The sequence below is a fragment of the Neofelis nebulosa genome, chromosome 4 (genome assembly GCF_028018385.1).
Source record: "Neofelis nebulosa isolate mNeoNeb1 chromosome 4, mNeoNeb1.pri, whole genome shotgun sequence".
Classification (NCBI taxonomy): domain Eukaryota; kingdom Metazoa; phylum Chordata; class Mammalia; order Carnivora; family Felidae; genus Neofelis; species Neofelis nebulosa.
The window spans coordinates 149,679,189-149,695,334 of NC_080785.1; the positions used below are offsets into that span (position 1 = coordinate 149,679,189).

At 53.3% G+C, this 16,146-nt stretch overlaps 1 protein-coding gene across 5 annotated transcripts in view; it reads right to left on the minus strand.

Moving 5' to 3' along the window:
- Positions 1-14,583, minus strand: part of TEX264 (testis expressed 264, ER-phagy receptor) — a 33,021-nt gene extending 18,438 nt beyond the window's left edge. For 2 of the 5 annotated variants that reach the window (XM_058726759.1, XM_058726757.1), the window contains exons 1-2: positions 10,689-10,981; positions 1,176-1,397 (exon numbers count right to left, since the gene is read on the minus strand). In XM_058726759.1, the coding sequence (XP_058582742.1) occupies positions 1,176-1,397; positions 10,689-10,946 (480 nt within the window). In that variant the 5' untranslated portion in view covers positions 10,947-10,981. Of the gene's footprint in view, positions 1-1,175; positions 1,398-10,688; positions 10,982-13,512; positions 13,589-13,719; positions 14,056-14,078; positions 14,117-14,520 lie in introns of those variants that run through there. The other 3 variants (XM_058726758.1, XM_058726761.1, XM_058726760.1) reach the window with 3 other exon arrangements.
- Positions 14,584-16,146: the final 1,563 nt, after the last annotated feature.

The following is a 16,146-nucleotide window of genomic DNA, read 5'->3' on the forward strand; positions in this document are numbered from 1 at the left end:
ACACTGCAGTGATTTCTCACCACCTTTAGATCAAACCCATGCTCCCACTCTGCTCTGCCTGGAATCTTCTTAACCCCTTCTCCAAGGGCTCTTTCAGGACTCTACCCGGGAGGTAACCTCCTCCAAGAGGCTGTCCCTAACCACTCTATCCAAGCTGGACCCCTGATTTTTCTCACCATTCTTTTCTAGCACATATCCCATTTTTGTTTGACATTTATCTTTTTAAAAAATATTTTATTTTTATGTAATCTCTACACCCATCATGGGGCTCAAACTGACATCTCAAACTGAGATCAAGAGTCGCACGTTCCACCAACTGAGCCAGCTGGACACCCCTTGTCTGATATTTATTACCTGTCTCTACCACTTGCTGTCAATACCTATCTACCACTGTGTCCAGCATCTCACATTGTGTCCAGCACAGTAAGTGGCACATAGACATTCAGTAAATTCAAGCTGAATGGATGAATAAGCAATTGCTTTCAAGCCCAACTGGGCCATTTCCCTAATACCCAAGTTTACAAAATGTTTCAGAGGAGGAGGGATGTGCAACAGTGAAAGTTTCAAAAAATCTCTGTGGACACAGAGACCCCTCATCAGATTCTCCTAGTATCTGGCTCTCTTCCTTCCTTCAGGTAGGCCAGCCTGCCAGCGTTCCTAAAGACTAGGTCAGGAACTGAAGGAGACAGGGTTCACCACTGCCCCAGCCCTGCGCTCAGGCAGCAGGTGCATAAGCCCATGCGTGGGCCGGGCCAAGGGCAACACAGTAACATCTGGGGCCTGCCAGCCACCGAAGCCTCAGGGCTCTTGTTCTGTGGGCCTCTATCAGGAAAGGGTCAGGGTAGACCTGGCCATCCATCTGAGCCTGGAGTGGGGCCTGAGAACTAAAAATGTCTCTGGTCCAAGCCAGAGCCAAACTGACCAGGCTAAGTTTCTGAACAAGCTCCCTGTGCTCCCAGTAGATGCTCTGGCACCCACAAGGTCTTGGGCATTTGGGACAGATGCCAGTAGCCTCTGTCCAAATTCCTAGCTCCACAGGCACCTGCTCCATGGGGGTCCCATGGTGCTGCCCTCCCCAAACCAGCTTTTCCTCCCAGCCTGGGCAGTCCTCCCTGGCTTTCACCCAAAGGACTGGCTGTCCCCCAGCACACGCATACCCCAGGCCTGTCTCTCACCTTGATGTAGGCATCCAGGGCAGGATGGACACGGCGGGTAGCCAGCCAGATGGACAGGGTGGAGGTATAGGGGAAGGTGGCCGTCACCACATGGCTGGGTGCCGGGAAGGAGAACACCTTGAAGCCAAATTTCTGGTAGAGCTGGATGAGCTCAGAGGAGGGTGACTCCTCACCTTCACTCAGAATGCTGCCTACTGCACAGCGGCACTTCTCAGGGGGTACCTGGGGAGGAAGAGCAGGAAGTGTTAGTGTTGAGAGCAGGGGTGTTAGTGTTGGGCGAAGGAAGGAGGCTCTTGGAACTCTTGCCACTTGGGTTCTGTGACAGCTCAGGCCTGGCAGAACCACCAGTTCCAATAGGCCACAGCCCCAGATACCAGGACGGAGAGAAGTATTTTCCTGCTAGAACCTATCCGTGGCCCCAGCCTATAGCATCTTGCTGCAGGACTCATCCATCCCTTCATTTATGCTTCCAACAAGCATGCCAGACCCTGTGCTGGCTGTGGAGAGGCTGCAGGAAGCACTGATCAGGAAGCGGGACCACACTGGACTCTGGGTTGCTGATGAAACTGTGAGATTCTCTTCCCAGGTTCCTCAGGCAGGGCCAGCCACCATCACCAGAGCCTCCGGACCTCCTTTCCAACCCATGCCCCCATCCCAGACCACACTTGCCAAGTCCTTTCCTGGCTCAGCTGGAGAATGCTCCTTCCCCTCCAAATCTCCCTGGGCCCCCAGTACCTGCACATCGCTGTACTCTGCTCCCCTCCCTAGCTGCCCTCCCTCTCCTGGCTCACATAAACCCAAGGCAGGTGGGGCTCCATGTGAGTCTACACACTTCCTAGGCCTGATCCCAGGCCTGTAAGGCCCAGCACTCACCTTTCCTTCTGGTGTCAAGGGGTCCCAATTTGTCTCATTTCTTGCCACCTGAGTCTATACCAGACCCTGATGCCCCCAGGGGTATCTGATCTGGAATCTAAGACACTCATTACAGACCTTGTGCTGTCAATCCTAGATTTCCCTTGACCCGAGGGTCCCTTTCTCCCACTACCTGGGGCCCAGTGAATGACCCATAAATTCAAACTCCCTCTACCTCAGGTGCTCCTCTTCCCAGCCTACCTTCCCAGCACCATGAAGTCATTTTGACCTGTTCTTGCCTCTGCCCTCCCTTTCCAAGCCCTGTCAACAATGTCCTAGGGTTTTCTCAGCCCTGCTCTGCCTCTCTTTGATCAACCTAGCTCTGTCCTTATAGTCTCACTTTGCCTGGGACTCATGCACCAACTCCAGACTCTCACTTCTATGCAGTCTCACAGCTCTCTGCAGCTAGGGCACCCATGCTGCACCCTTGAATGCTACGTCATCAAGCCTAGCTCAGGGCTTTACTGGCAGGCAATATGGTCCAGCAGTCTGGACCACACCTTCTAGAGGGAGGCAGGACTGGGTGTGAATCTTGACTTGTGTGACTCTGGATAAGTCCCTTGGTTTCTTGAGTGCCAGTTCCTTTCAGAATTGACATATTAAATGAGATGCTTTATATGAGGGCTCATCCTGGTACAGAACTTAACAAGTGCTCTGTAAATGTTGTTGGTTGTATTAATAGCTATGACACAGGAAAAACAAGTGACCCTTGGCCTGGAGAATGCCCATTCACCAAACTTCTTAACATGTAGCTCCTCCTTGCCCATCTTCAGGTTCAAGCACCCTCCTGGGGAGTCTTTCAGGGTAGCTCCGTGGCACCCCCCCTCCCAACATTTTGCTGTAAACTCTTGCCTCCATCAACTCTACCTGGAAGCAGTCACTTAGCCAGCTGGCCACTCCTCCCACCCAACCCAGGCAAGTGCAGTACCACCTTTTGTCTACAGATGGTGCAACTGCTCCATTCACACCAAAGGGTTGAGACTGGACATACCAGCAAGGCCTCCTGCTGACAGACCAAGGGACAGTGCCTGCTGTAATACCAATCACCATGATCCAGACCCCAGCAACTTAGGATACACAAAAGAAATATTCAATATAGGTTAGATGGAGAAATGGATGGAAGGTCACCTGATCACCTCTGGCCCACCTGGGACTGGGTCCCAGGATCTTTTCTGGGATCACTTCAGCAGCCCTCATGGAGCTCCCAGCTCAACATCCTCCTCAATCCCCAAAAAAGCACCACAACACCCATGACCACCCTGCTTAGAACTTTTCAATGGCTCCCAATTCAGCTCTAGGATGAAATTCCCGAGCCCAGCATGCAACATTGCCTTACGTCGTCCACACAATACTGCCTAGATTTGTCCACACATTCACCTAACACTCCTTTTTTGCATCCCCAAGGCCCCAGCAGGGGCCAGAACCCAGGTGGGCAGGTGCCCATGAGCATCTGAGTGGCAGAGGGAGGGACAAATCTAGGTTCTGGCCCAGCCCACCTTGCCAACCTCCTCTCCCACCACAACCCTGCACACACCCACACAGAACTATTTGCAGCTTCCCAGACATGCCACGTCCTCCCATGCTTCCTGCCTTTGCATAAGCTACTTCCTCTGCCTAGAGTGTCCTTCTTCACCCTACTCCAGAGTTCCTTCTGCCTGGGCAACTCCTGCCCATTCTTCAAGACTCAGCTCAACCCTCCTACTCAAAGCCTTCTGATGCTCTCTGCCGAGCAGCTCTTCCTCTATGATCCCAAACATTCACCCAAAGGAGCAGGCCTTGTGCTGCATGGTAACTGACAGCCTCTCCATCTCTCCCCACCACTCTAGGCTTCTAGACAAAATGGCCCAGGATCCTGTCCACACATTAAGTTCTTGGGCTGTGCTCAGCAACAGCACACGCATGCACACACATGTACACACAGGGGCCCTGCACATGAGCAAAACTTTTCTTCCTCCAACTTGAAAAGAGGAATGCTCATCAAAGGAAAGGGAAGCAGCTAATAAGGAGGCACGACTTCTGAGATCTTGAAGGTGTGTTAGCCACAGGTTCTTCCTTTCTGTCTGAGCAACCCCTCATTTCCACAAGTGAGGACATTTCCTGTTCCCCCACCCACCACCTCTTCCCTGTTCTACCCTGGCCAGTGGCTAAGGGGCAAACAAAGTGGTTACTCAGCAAGTCCACCAACTACTAAGCAGCTCTGTACCAAGGTGGAGCCAGGAGGCAGCTGAACTAGGCACCAGCAAGAAGAGGGAACAGGCCCTAAGACTAGCTGGGGAATGGCAAAGCTGGCTTAGGAGCAGGGGAAGGCTTCCCTGGGCTCCCTGGAGAGCCCATGCCCACCTCCAAGAGAATGGCCCACTGAGGTTGTCAGGAGCCTAGAAGGTAAAGGAATGTCCTGATAGCTAGAAACTCCACCCACCTTGGTTCAATACAACGTCTCTATTTGGGCCCGGCCCTAGGAGGTCAGCCTGGGCCTCTTAGTTCCATCTGCTTGCTCCCTTTCCTCTCTGTAGCAGTCATTTCTCAGGGTACTTATGCCTAGAACAAGAGCTATGAGGCCTCTTGAGTTCTGGCATGGGAGAAGAGGGTGGTCTGCTTGGAATCTAAAGCTTCTGGGCACAAATTGGCCCCACTACCCTTTCCAGAGAGGTCTTGCAGTAACAGGTTGACCCTATTGGTGAAGCCATAGTGAAAAGAGGGTCCCAGGGTGCCTGGATGGCTCAGTCAGTTAAGCATCTGACTCTTGATTTTGGCTCAGGTCATGATCGCAAAGTGTGTGAGACTGAGACCCATGTTGGGCTCTGCACTGATAGTACACAGCCTGCTTGGGATTCTCTCTCTCCCTCTCTCTCTTTCTGCCCCTCCCTCCCACACACATGACCACTCTCTCTCAAAACAAATAAATAAACATTTAAAAAAAGAAGAAGAAAAGAAGGTTCCTGTCTGGCCAAGACTTCACTGGAAATAGGACAAGACTGATTATCTTCCAGGATCCAGGAAAGGAAAATGGTGTCAGCTGGCCCATTTTGGGGTCAATGGCTCGTCAGTAGAAATGGCCAGCCCTAGGTCCATAACCTGCAACATCTGACAAGGAGAGGTGCAATGCTTGCCAATCTCAGGCCTGGAGGGCTGCCTTGACTCCTCCCTGGTCAGCATATCCAGCCCAGAGCTGCCCATAGTAAGGGGAGAAACAGCAACAATGCCCTTCACTTGCACTGGTACCCCCCCCCCCCCCAAGGGGAACAGAGCAGCCACAGCCCTGGGGAAGTGTTGGGCAAGATAAAGGATTCCATTCTCTATCCCTGAGGGCCTAGCTTAGCTAGGAATGGCCTGCACAATGGACTCTCTCTATGCTGTACCTCCTCACATGGCCTAGGCTACCTGCAGGAGGCTAGGCCAGAGGCAGGCAAGCAGGTTTCCCAAAAGTACAAAGCTCTAGTGACATGAGGCATGGGGGTGGGGGTAGGCAAGAGTGCTAAGCATCTACTGGGGGCCAGGTATTGGGCCTTACCCTTATTACTTAGTCCTTAGAGAAATAAAACCCCTGAGGTAGAGATTCTTGGAAAGGCCAAGTGACTCACTCAGAATCACACTCCAGGAAGCAGTGGGGCCTTGATTCAAACTCAGAAAGAGTCCAAAGCCCTCTCTTCCTACACCACACCTCAGTCCTCCTCCCTACCAAAGACAGCTCTGCTGAGAAGAGGGGATGTGCCTTTCCAGGGCTGCCCCACACAGTTAAACTGCTTATAGAGCAAAAGCCTGGACTCCATCTAGTAGAAAATCATCGCAGGTAACTGAGGTAGGGAATGGTCTGGGCTTTGGGAAACACCAGCTAGCCCACATTCCCACTGCCCTTTGTCAAGGGTCAACCCTGGGAAATCCCACTCCCTCATTCCTTCCCAGGGTCCATGTGGTCTCTCAATGTCTCCTGGGAGTGCAGGACGCCCCATCCCCAAACACACTAAAGGGGAAGGGGAAGTGCAGCACAGGCCTAAATCCATACTCTTACCAGCCTTAGCCCCTGCAGACGTGGTGGTCCCAAGCTGGCTTTCAGTGGACTCAAGAGAAAAAAGGAGCTTCAATACAGTCTAGTTTACTAAAGGCAGAACCCAAGCACCACCAGTTCCCATATCTGCCCCATGCCTAGGGCAAGCACCCTCTCCTAGGCCTCAGCCAGGTAAACTGAACTGGCTACCACGCCCCATTTGCCTCAGTCAGGCTCCCCACAAGGGCAGGCAGACAGGTTGCTTAAGGCCCAAACAGCAGTGAAGGCGGTAGCAGCAGAGGGTGGGGCAACAGGTGGAGGGCCAGGCTGGCACACAGGACAGATCCATGGGCATGGTGAGAGCAGCTGAGCCAGTACAGCCTATCCACAGGCCAGAGCTGGCCAGGATCAAGTGAGCCACCAGGGGTCTTCTTCCCAGCTCCTTCCCTCCCACCAACACCCAAGGCTCCCAGAGGGACCAGGCCAAGGAGGGGAGGCTAAAGTCATTGTCCAGACCCCCACACTGCACCTCAGAAGCAGGGCTGAGAGCAGAGCAGTTCTGACCCTTCTCCAGCTTTACAAGGGCAGAATTGGATCTGTGTGTGTGTGTATGTGTGTGTTCACATGCTTGTGCACTGAGGGAAGGGAGCAGGCACAGATCAGTGACTGACTCTGGAACGCACTCCCTCCCTTGGTCCTTAGAAGAAGAAATGGTTGGGGCGCCTGGGTGGCGCAGTCGGTTAAGCGTCCGACTTCAGCCAGGTCACGATCTCGCGGTCCGTGAGTTCAAGCCCCGCGTCAGGCTCTGGGCTGATGGCTCGGAGCCTGGAGCCTGTTTCCGATTCTGTGTCTCCCTCTCTCTCTGCCCCTCCCCCGTTCATGCTCTGTCTCTCTCTGTCCCAAAAATAAATAAAAAAAAAATGTTGAAAAAAAAAAAATTAAAAAAAAAAAAAAAAAAAGAAGAAGAAATGGCTGCACTCCAAGAATGTTGAGCCCTGGAGAGGGAAGGAACACCTATGAGTCACTGCCAGGGTCTGTCCGCTTCCTGTCACATGCTCCCTCATTCCTCGTCCTACCTCTCCAAAGGCCCTCAGGGATAGAGAATGGAATCCTTTATCTTGCCCAACACTTCCCCAGACCCTGCAACTTCCTCCCATACAGAACTCCAGGATCCGGAGTTGACTGACATATATATGCTGACAAATCCAGGACACAAAGCTGATGAGATATATATGCTCAAACAGCATTTGACACAAAAGAGTCCACAGCAATTGCCATGACCCCGCCTCAGTGGTGCCCTTTCCGGTGTCACTCCTGGGCCCACAGCCAAGTGAGGCCCCACCAGGCCTTTCTCAGAAACCAGCGTCCTCCTGCTCAGCTGAGGCCAGGAGCTGAGGCCTAGAAGGGGAGTGGCTAGAGAGCTGTCAGTCCACACATTATGGGGGAGGGCAGCAATGACAGCAGGTGGCCACCTCTCACCTGGTCACTCCCTGTCCCACTCACAGAGCCTGAAATAGCCTCATTCCTCCCTACATTCACACAGAAGCAGGTTCTGGCCCCCATTGTGCTCAGCTGGGAGAGGGAGAGGGAGAGGGTGTGGGGATGGGCCACACAACAGTGCAACCTAGATCCTGTCCCTTCCTTCTGTGAACCACAAATACACAGGGCCCCATGCTGGACACTGCTTAGGGAGGCAGCCGAGGGAGAAGGCTTGGATTCTTAGTCTTCCCCAGGATTGGATGGGGTTTCTCCCCCAGGCTCCCCTGATATACCCACACTGAGAGGTCCTGAGGGCTAGGCCCTTTGGTCCCCGAGGTGCCCCAGTGCCCAGCAGCATGGCATAGATCAAGTATTCAAATACAGCTTAAAAAAAAAAGCATGCGTGAACTGTGTGAGATCAATACAACTCTTGCTATATGATCCTCAGTCTCTTCCTCTATAACATAAGCACTGTGGAACCTGTGGCCTTAGGTCCTTAGAGACCAGATAGTCTGTGATAGTCATGAGCACTTGAAGTCTGAGGGTCCATGGTTCCCTAAAGCTTTTGTGAGAATCTCTTCTAGGCAGAAATATACTGCCCAACTCTAAAAGTAGGTGGAGACTAAGCATCCCTGAGCCATCCCAGGTGTCAGGGTATAACCCAGCTCTGAATGTGGACACAGTATCTTCTAGAGTGACCCAGGACTGAGAGGAACAGGATCAGAGGGGCCACTTTGACCTATACGTTTGTCCTCTGAGCCAGCCAGATGTCCATAGCCAGGCCAAGGTCTAGGCCTAGGTCATGAGAGCTCAGCCTAATGTCTCAGTGTACCTAATTAATATGAATATTTTGTCCACCCTTTTTGTTGTTGTTAAACAGCTACTGAGGGCCAGGTTGTAGGATGAATGCCTCACCTGTGTCACTTAATTTAATTCTTGCCAGACAACCTATGAAGCAGATATCTTAACACAGCTCTATAGACGAAGAAACAGAGGCCCAGAGAGATTATGTGACACGATCAAGATCCAAAGCATGACAGTGATGAGACAGAATCAGAACCCAGGGCTGCCAGCCTTGAGGCTATACTCTCAGGCTGTGGTCCCCCAAGACTGGCACCCAAGTCAGGCTGCACCCAGCCAACCCTGGACACCCAAGGCCACCTGACCTCAAGGACAATTGTATGGAGGACTGGGCTAGAAGGCCATGGGAAGAGCACTACATGCCAGGGTTTTTCTACCTCACTCTTCCCTGGACCAGCCTCCAGCACTGACCTCAAGGTATACTGCTGCTTTGGCTCTTTCCCATCCTGGAATTAGCATTTCCAACCCAAGTGGCAACATGCTTCTTTAGGAACAGGACATGCTGATGAGGACAGAGGCAACTGCAAGGACTCTCCTCCTTCCCACCACTGAGGCCTGCAGAGTCTCTAACTGGATCAGGTGAGGAAAGAGGGGCAGAGACCAGGGGAGGGCATATAAGAGGGGCAGGGTCCTACATAATGGAGCCCTGCAAGGGTCGGGGTCGGGCATCTGGTCCAGGAGCTTCCCAAAGCCTAGCACCTGCCCCATGCCACTTAAGGTTCCAGTGCTCTAGACTCCCACTTAGTGCCATCTCCCAACCATGTGACCTCAAATCCTCATCATCTATTCATCCCTCAACCAGGCCATGTCACCTCTCACCTAGGCCCAGCCCAATCTCCTCAATGGCCTCCCTGTCTCATCTCCTCCTCTCCTCCACCTGCCATCCAGTTAGCTTCCTAAGTCACAGGGGGCAAACTGTGCTGTGCCTTGCCTCCCACCCTGCTCTTCTTCCCACTGCCTGGCCCAGTGAACCTTTCTACCACTTTCTTCACCCACACATGTCCACTGGCCACACTTCCCCTGTCATCCCATGTCTGTAAGCCTTTACTGCTATACTTCCCTCAGTCAGGAGGCCCTTCGTGGCAGAGCAAAGTTCTACTCATGGGAGATGTCCCAGCTAAAGTCCACCTCCTCTCTAAGCCTCTTGGGCAGACTTGAGTACCCTCCCCAAATGCACAGCTCAAAGCTCTGTGGGCATCGAGTATAGCGGCTATTAGAAATTCATTTGCATGGGGCTGACTTGCCAAACACATGAAAGTTTTTGAGGGAAGGGCCAGGTCTGTTCATCTCCGGAGTGCAGACGTCATGCAGAACCTGGCACAGACAGTCAGTACACCCTTGTTTCGACTAAGTACTCCAGTGAGGCTTGGTCAGCAGACAGTGGGTAGGCTATAGGCCTTGCCTACTTGAGCTCTTCAGACAAGGAAACCAGAGCTGGGGATTCCCAATGGCCTGTTTGCCAAGGCTCCAAGCTGAAGGCTGAAGAACTCTTGGCAGAGCTGCCAGCCCATGCAGCTGTGGGCAGTACCACCCCATGGCATGGCAGGAGGCCACATTGGTGAGCCCTGACTCACCACAGGCTGTAAGTACAGCCAGACACCCACAGGGTGCCAGTGATGCTGGGCTCGTCTGTGAGCCCAGCATCCTAGACATTCTGGGGAGCTCACCTGGTTCCACTTGCCCCCTCCTCTCCACCAGGCCCTCCTGCAACCAGGCAGCTTGACATCCAAAGAGATGCCATATGACTGAGGCAGGAGTCACCAAAATGGCTGAAGAGGTAGGATTCTAAGCCCCATGCCCAGGGCCTGCCCTCTCAAGCCCACAGGAGCTGCAGCCACAGCAGGAAAGCTAAAAGAGGGAAGGCACAGAAACAACAAGGTATGACCCCAAAGAGAGGCAGAATCTGAACAGCCTGGCCTTAGAGTACTGGCTCTCAAATGGGGATGGAAGAGGGAGGGACAGCAAGAGGAGGCAGGGGACGAAAGCCTTGGCAGAAACTAGAGACACACAATGCTGTGGCCCCCTGCAGTCAGAAGTCCATGGGTAGCTATGGGTAGCTATGAGCCAAGAACCAGACCTGGGCAAATAGAAAGGAGCATATGGATGCCTGGCACAGGAGTCCAAGCTAAATCTGGAAGGAGCTTCAAGCTCAGAGAAGAGGTTGTCTGCAGGACCAGATCACAGATTTTCCCACCCCTTCCTCAGAAACTACAACCCCCCGGCCCCATGTCCATCCATGGGGCAGAACCGCAGCCAGGGAACAGGAGGCTCCTTACCATGTGGGGGTTGTCGTAGTAGACGGCGATGGAGCGGAGCTTGGGGGAGACACTGCAGCTCTCGGTGAAAAGCCTCCCAGTCTCGCTGTAGGGCCCCACGTGGAACTTGTAGGCCACAGTGACATTGCGGATGGGGGGTGAGCCGGCACTCACCACCACCCCAGACAGCAGCCCTGAGTACCCAGCAAAGGCCAGCAGTGTCAGCAGCAGCAGCAGAGTCAGGCCCACAATCAGGCCTAGGAGAAGCAGGTCAGACATGGCTCTGTGCCCCCGACACTGTGCCCCCAAGACAGCTGCAAAAGAGACAGGAGGGAGAGGAGGCTGGTAGCCTGCTCTGACCAATGTGCCCACCTGCCCGCCAGCCACTTATGGCCCAACCTCAGCCCTGCCTTGGGTGCTCTGACCCAGGAGGAGGAGGGACCAGGGTGTTTACACACAGAAGTGACCTAGAAGAGAGCTACAAAGGATGACTGAAGCCACAAGCCTCTTTATTTCTTAATCACAATTGTTGAGGCTCTCAGAACAGCTCTGCCTGTCAGCTGGCAGCCTTGGTCACACCTGGGGAAACTGAGTCATAGAGGTGAACAGGAGTGAGTCAGCTATGGACATACTCCCAGCCCTGACCAGCCTCCCTCAAGATGGGCAAGAAAGCCAGCTTGCCTTTTCCCTACCTTACTTCTTCCTTCCCACAGCAGAGCCACACTGCCTGCCCAGCTTCCCCAAGCCTCATGGACCACTATCAGAGGGAGGATGGGCAAGCACCAGGGTCCAATCATTTATTAACAAATAGGGAAACCATAAGGAACAAAACCCCATGGGGAAAATGTACCACAGGAAGAGACTTTCATAGGAAACTCTCCTTTGTGAAGCACATCGGGCCCTCAGAATCTTGCTATCCAGCAAGCTCACCCATCCAGAACCAAGGAAAGATCGGATCAAATCAGCCAAAGCAGCCAGAACAAAGTCCAGCACTGTGCTTCCCAGACTTGAGCCAATGGTACTAACAAGCTTCATCCCACTTTTCCAGCCCACAGATTAGAAACAAAGAGGAGGAAGACAAGTTTGTTAGAAATGGAAACACACCAGGGAGAACAATTGCTTATCCCTGGCCCAAGCAGTTCATCCCATGGGGAAGGGGTGCCAACCTAGAGGGAGCCACAGCTGGGTCCACTTGCTGCCCTGTCCCTCTCCCCATCAGCATCTCCAGGTGTTTAGAATTAGTTTTTGTAGTTTTGATCTTGCCACCCCACCTTCTCTACTAGGTAGTTTGTGGAAAGGCATCCTGGGGTGAGGTGAGGGTGTCTTTTTTTCCTTTTTGTGTTTATGTCGTTTATCTGACAATTGTCCCTCCTCCCCATTGGCCTTTCCTCATTCCTCCTTTTTGTATGCTACAAGCAATAAAGACACTCATTTCAAGGAAAACAACAACAACAACAAAGAAACAGAGAAGCTATCCAAAAGCAGGGCCAGGAACACAACATAGAGGTTGGTGTGTGAGCCATTCAAGGCAGACTGTCCAGCCCTCTATGTCCAGCCCTCTATGAAGCTTGGGGCCAGAAGCCCAACCCTCTTATACAAAGGGCTTGATTTGAGTCCCCCAGGGGGGGTGGAAAATCACAGCAGTTTAAAGAGGAAGGGAAACATGTGACCCACTGGAGGAATATTCTCACTCCAAGTATTTAAAATTTAAAAGATTTGGGGCACCAGGATGGCTAAGTAGGTTGAGTGTCTAACTCTTGATTTTGGCTTGAGTCATGATCCCGGGGTCTTGGGATCGAACCCATCAGGCTCCACTGAGTGTAGAGGCTGCTTGAGATTCTCTCTCTCTCTCTCTCTCTCTCTCTCTCTCTCTCTCTCTCTCTCCTCTGTTCCTCTGCCCCATTCGTGCACTCTTGCTCTAAAATATAAATAAACAAAAATTTAAAAGATTTGGGAGGTGGAAATCAATGCTTCAGCCCTATGGGAAATTTAGCTCTATGGAATAATTTGTTCCCTGTGGGTTCTGGGTGTCAAAATTTTTTGCTGAAAAATGGTCTTTGGAGTCAACATACACATAGTGTTTGCCTTAACAAAGAGGCAAACTAAACTCCTAAACCTTTGATGTCATAGCATGGAGGTGCATCACACTGGTCTTAGCCATCCTTGTTCCTGCGCCACAGTTGTGCTTTTTTTGGATGCATTGGCCATCCTACTCATCTTGCCTCCAGTTAGTTTCATTCCTATTTTCCTTGGTGATGATGATGATGATGACGATAAATCTTTCACTTACTATAGTGTACTAATCTACGGTACTTACTATATGCCAGGCACTATCCAAATGTTGAAACACAGCTACTTTATTAATCCTCAAAACAAGGTAGGTAAGGATCAGGAAGTTAAGAGACTTCCCCCAAGGTCACACAGGTACTAAATAGAAAGACTTGGACCAAAATGCAGGCACTAGGAACTCAGGCAGTCTGACTCCAGGCTGCCATTTTCACTTTCTTCTCCCAAGTGACAGGATTTCCAGAAAGGCTCAAGCATTTAATCCATGTTGGGACATCTCTGAGCCCAAGGCTCTCAGCTGGAAGCTCTTACTCAGCAGCTAGGTCTCAGCTGCCTTGAGAGTGACCATCCTTCACTTTGACCTACCCTCTCGGCTGCACGTTCCCCGTCTACCTCAAAGGAACTTAGTTCCCACCTCCCTCTTCCTCTCACCTCCTAAAGTACTCAGAAGAGAGGGAAAATGCACCCCAGAGCTTAGGTCAGCACAGGAGGGAGGCAGGGCAAAGTGTATTTCCCCATACTCAAGAGAAAGGGCAGGAGAAGGGCCGAGGAAGCTCACCTGAAAAGCCAGGCTCACTTTTAGCAACTCATGGCATCCAGCGCCGCAGGGACCAAATGCTCCAAGTACTCCAGTGCTGGGGGCAGAGAGAAAATCACCACTGAGCTGGGCACCGTGCCCTGACTGTTCCCTTTTCGGGGAAAGCCCACTAGGGCCTCTACAGGAACTCCCTCCTCACCACAAGGCTGCACCTCTACCTCGTCCTACCGCTTAAGGAAATCAGAAGCCAAACTCGGCCTCATAATGTCAACTCTTCACTGGGGCTGTGCTTATGCCCCTGTTCTTGGACAGTACTCTTCCTGGAGGGTTCCAGCCTCTGTAACTGGCTTTGAAACAGCCCCTGTGGCTGACATCGGTTTCTCCTCGGGTCAGAGACCGGGGGTGGTCGTCTCTGACCCTAGCCGGCGAGGCTTCCTGAGGCTGCTCACTTGCGCCGCGGCAGTGGGCCGGGCCCTTAAACTTCGGTGCCAGTGAGCGGCGGAAAGACCCAGGCCTGCGCGGGACTGAGGTGCGCCGACTCCCACTCTGCGCTTCCAGCCCTGCTCACTCGCGCCTCGCTTATTTACCCAGCTCCTTTCTTTTCAGCCATGACCTCACGGGGCCTCACACACCTCCGTAACTTAAGAGAATCTAAAGTTTGCAGCCACGGCGGAGGCGCGGCCTCCAGGGATAGGGGCGGAGCTAAAGTGCGGTTTTTGCCTCAGTTCCCCAACCCCCACCCTCCACCCCTGGCTCCGGCTCCTCTGGCTCGGGGCGTGCCCCGTGGCCGAAGCCGGGGCAACGCGGGGTGGTAGGCTGGTCCAAGGTCGCGTTCGGGCCCTTGGACCTAGCCGGGCCCTTGGACCCAGCTGTGGGCGAGACGAGATGCAAAGAGCGCCCTGGGCTGCGGGGGTCACGAAGGGGACGCGGGGACCCCTGAGGTCGCGCCCGGACAGACGGAGGCTCCAGGCCCTCAGCGCGCGTGAGGCCGCCCTGGCGGGGACGCCTCTCCTCCGGCCCAGCCCTCACCTCAGCGGCCGCCCGCCGCGGACGCCGATCCGCGCAGGCGGCTCCAGGCTAGGTCGCGGAGCCTGCGCGCGCCCGCCGCGCACGCTCGCTCCGCCCCCTCTCGCGGCGGGACGTGGCCGTGGCCGTGGGCGCGTGCGCGCGGTACCGGAGGGCGGAGGCCTGCCCCGCCCGGTCTTAGCATCGAGCGGCGCCCAGCCCCCGGAGCTGTCAGGGGCGGAGCCCACTGAGCACTTTCCTGCCTCCCACAAACTTACCCGGCCCCAGGTGTTGGGGTAAGTCAGCCTGGTGGCCCACAGTAGAGAGCCAGACTGGGTCCAAGGAAGCCCGCACCAGAGTGAAGGGTTTGAAGAGGCTTGGGAAGTTCAGCACAGCAGTATCAGCCTATGGCATTTATTTGTAGTACCCTTCGTCCTGCCACTTCCTCTCATTGTAGCTTCCCGATGGACCTGGGAACCCAGCAAGTCAAGGCTACCTGCCCCCGTTTTACAACTGAGGAAACTGACGCCCAGCTTGGACTCAGGGAAGAAGCTAGTGGATCCAACCTCTGGAATAGCGCAAATATCAGTCATGCCTCCAACACTCCACCCCACCCCACCCCCAACCACAGGAGTGGTCATTCATCCACCCAACATTTACTGAGTAACACTCCTTGCCAGGACAGTTCAAGGGGCTGGGGATACTGAAGAAACGGAACTAAGGCCCTACCCTCTTGGAGCTAAGCAGGAACCGCCCCCTTGCAGTCTCCTCCCCAGAGCCCTGGAAGTGCCTGGGGGAGGTTGGGCTGACCTTCTAGCTTAAGGTATTCTAGTGTAAACTCCTTGAACATAGGCTGAATCCTCAGCTCATATTTCTGAGGACCTACAAACTATACAAAGCACTCTTCTAGAGCCCTAAAGATAAAACTCTGCCCTCCTGAGAGGCCCAGTCTTGCAGTGGAAGGGGTAGGAGAGGGAACAACTATGCTCCTAAGCTTGGCTACATGACGGGCTGAGCCAAGAGCTACCTTGGTGCCTCTGACACAGAGGATTGATATTTGGGAGGGGAATCATCTTATTCTGGATTCCACTACTGCACTAGCAAAGGGCAGACTGAACACACGGAGACACTCATAATCCTGGCTTCCTTTCCCACTACTTCACACTGTTCCAACCCCAGGCAGGAAAGAATGACCCTCATCCACAGGGCCAAGCCTATCCCCAGCACTCTGGGCAAACACTGGTAGGAAGAGCAGCTGGCCCCTCACAGGCACTCAGGGCTGGACTGGCAGAGTCATGGCAGTTCGATTTTGCTTATGAACATCAAACACATGATCAAACCCTTTAGGTGCTCCAGGCAAGTGGGCTATACACTTGAAAGCATTTCCTGTGAGATAAGGGCCAATTCATGGTTCAGAGACAAGACAGCTTCTGAACACAATGTTCACCTGGTCATTTTTCCTGTTTCTCAGAATCTGATGAGATTCTCCCAAGAAACCGTTGTCTGGAGCTGCTCTTTCCTCATCTTGTCCTCTCTGCTCACTTCCTTCAGGCTGGCTGGGGAATTCCAGATGCCCACGTCAGAGTTCAGGGTGTGCCTTAGGAGCTTCACCATCTCTGTTGTCAATGGAGAGTCTACCTGTGATAGAAG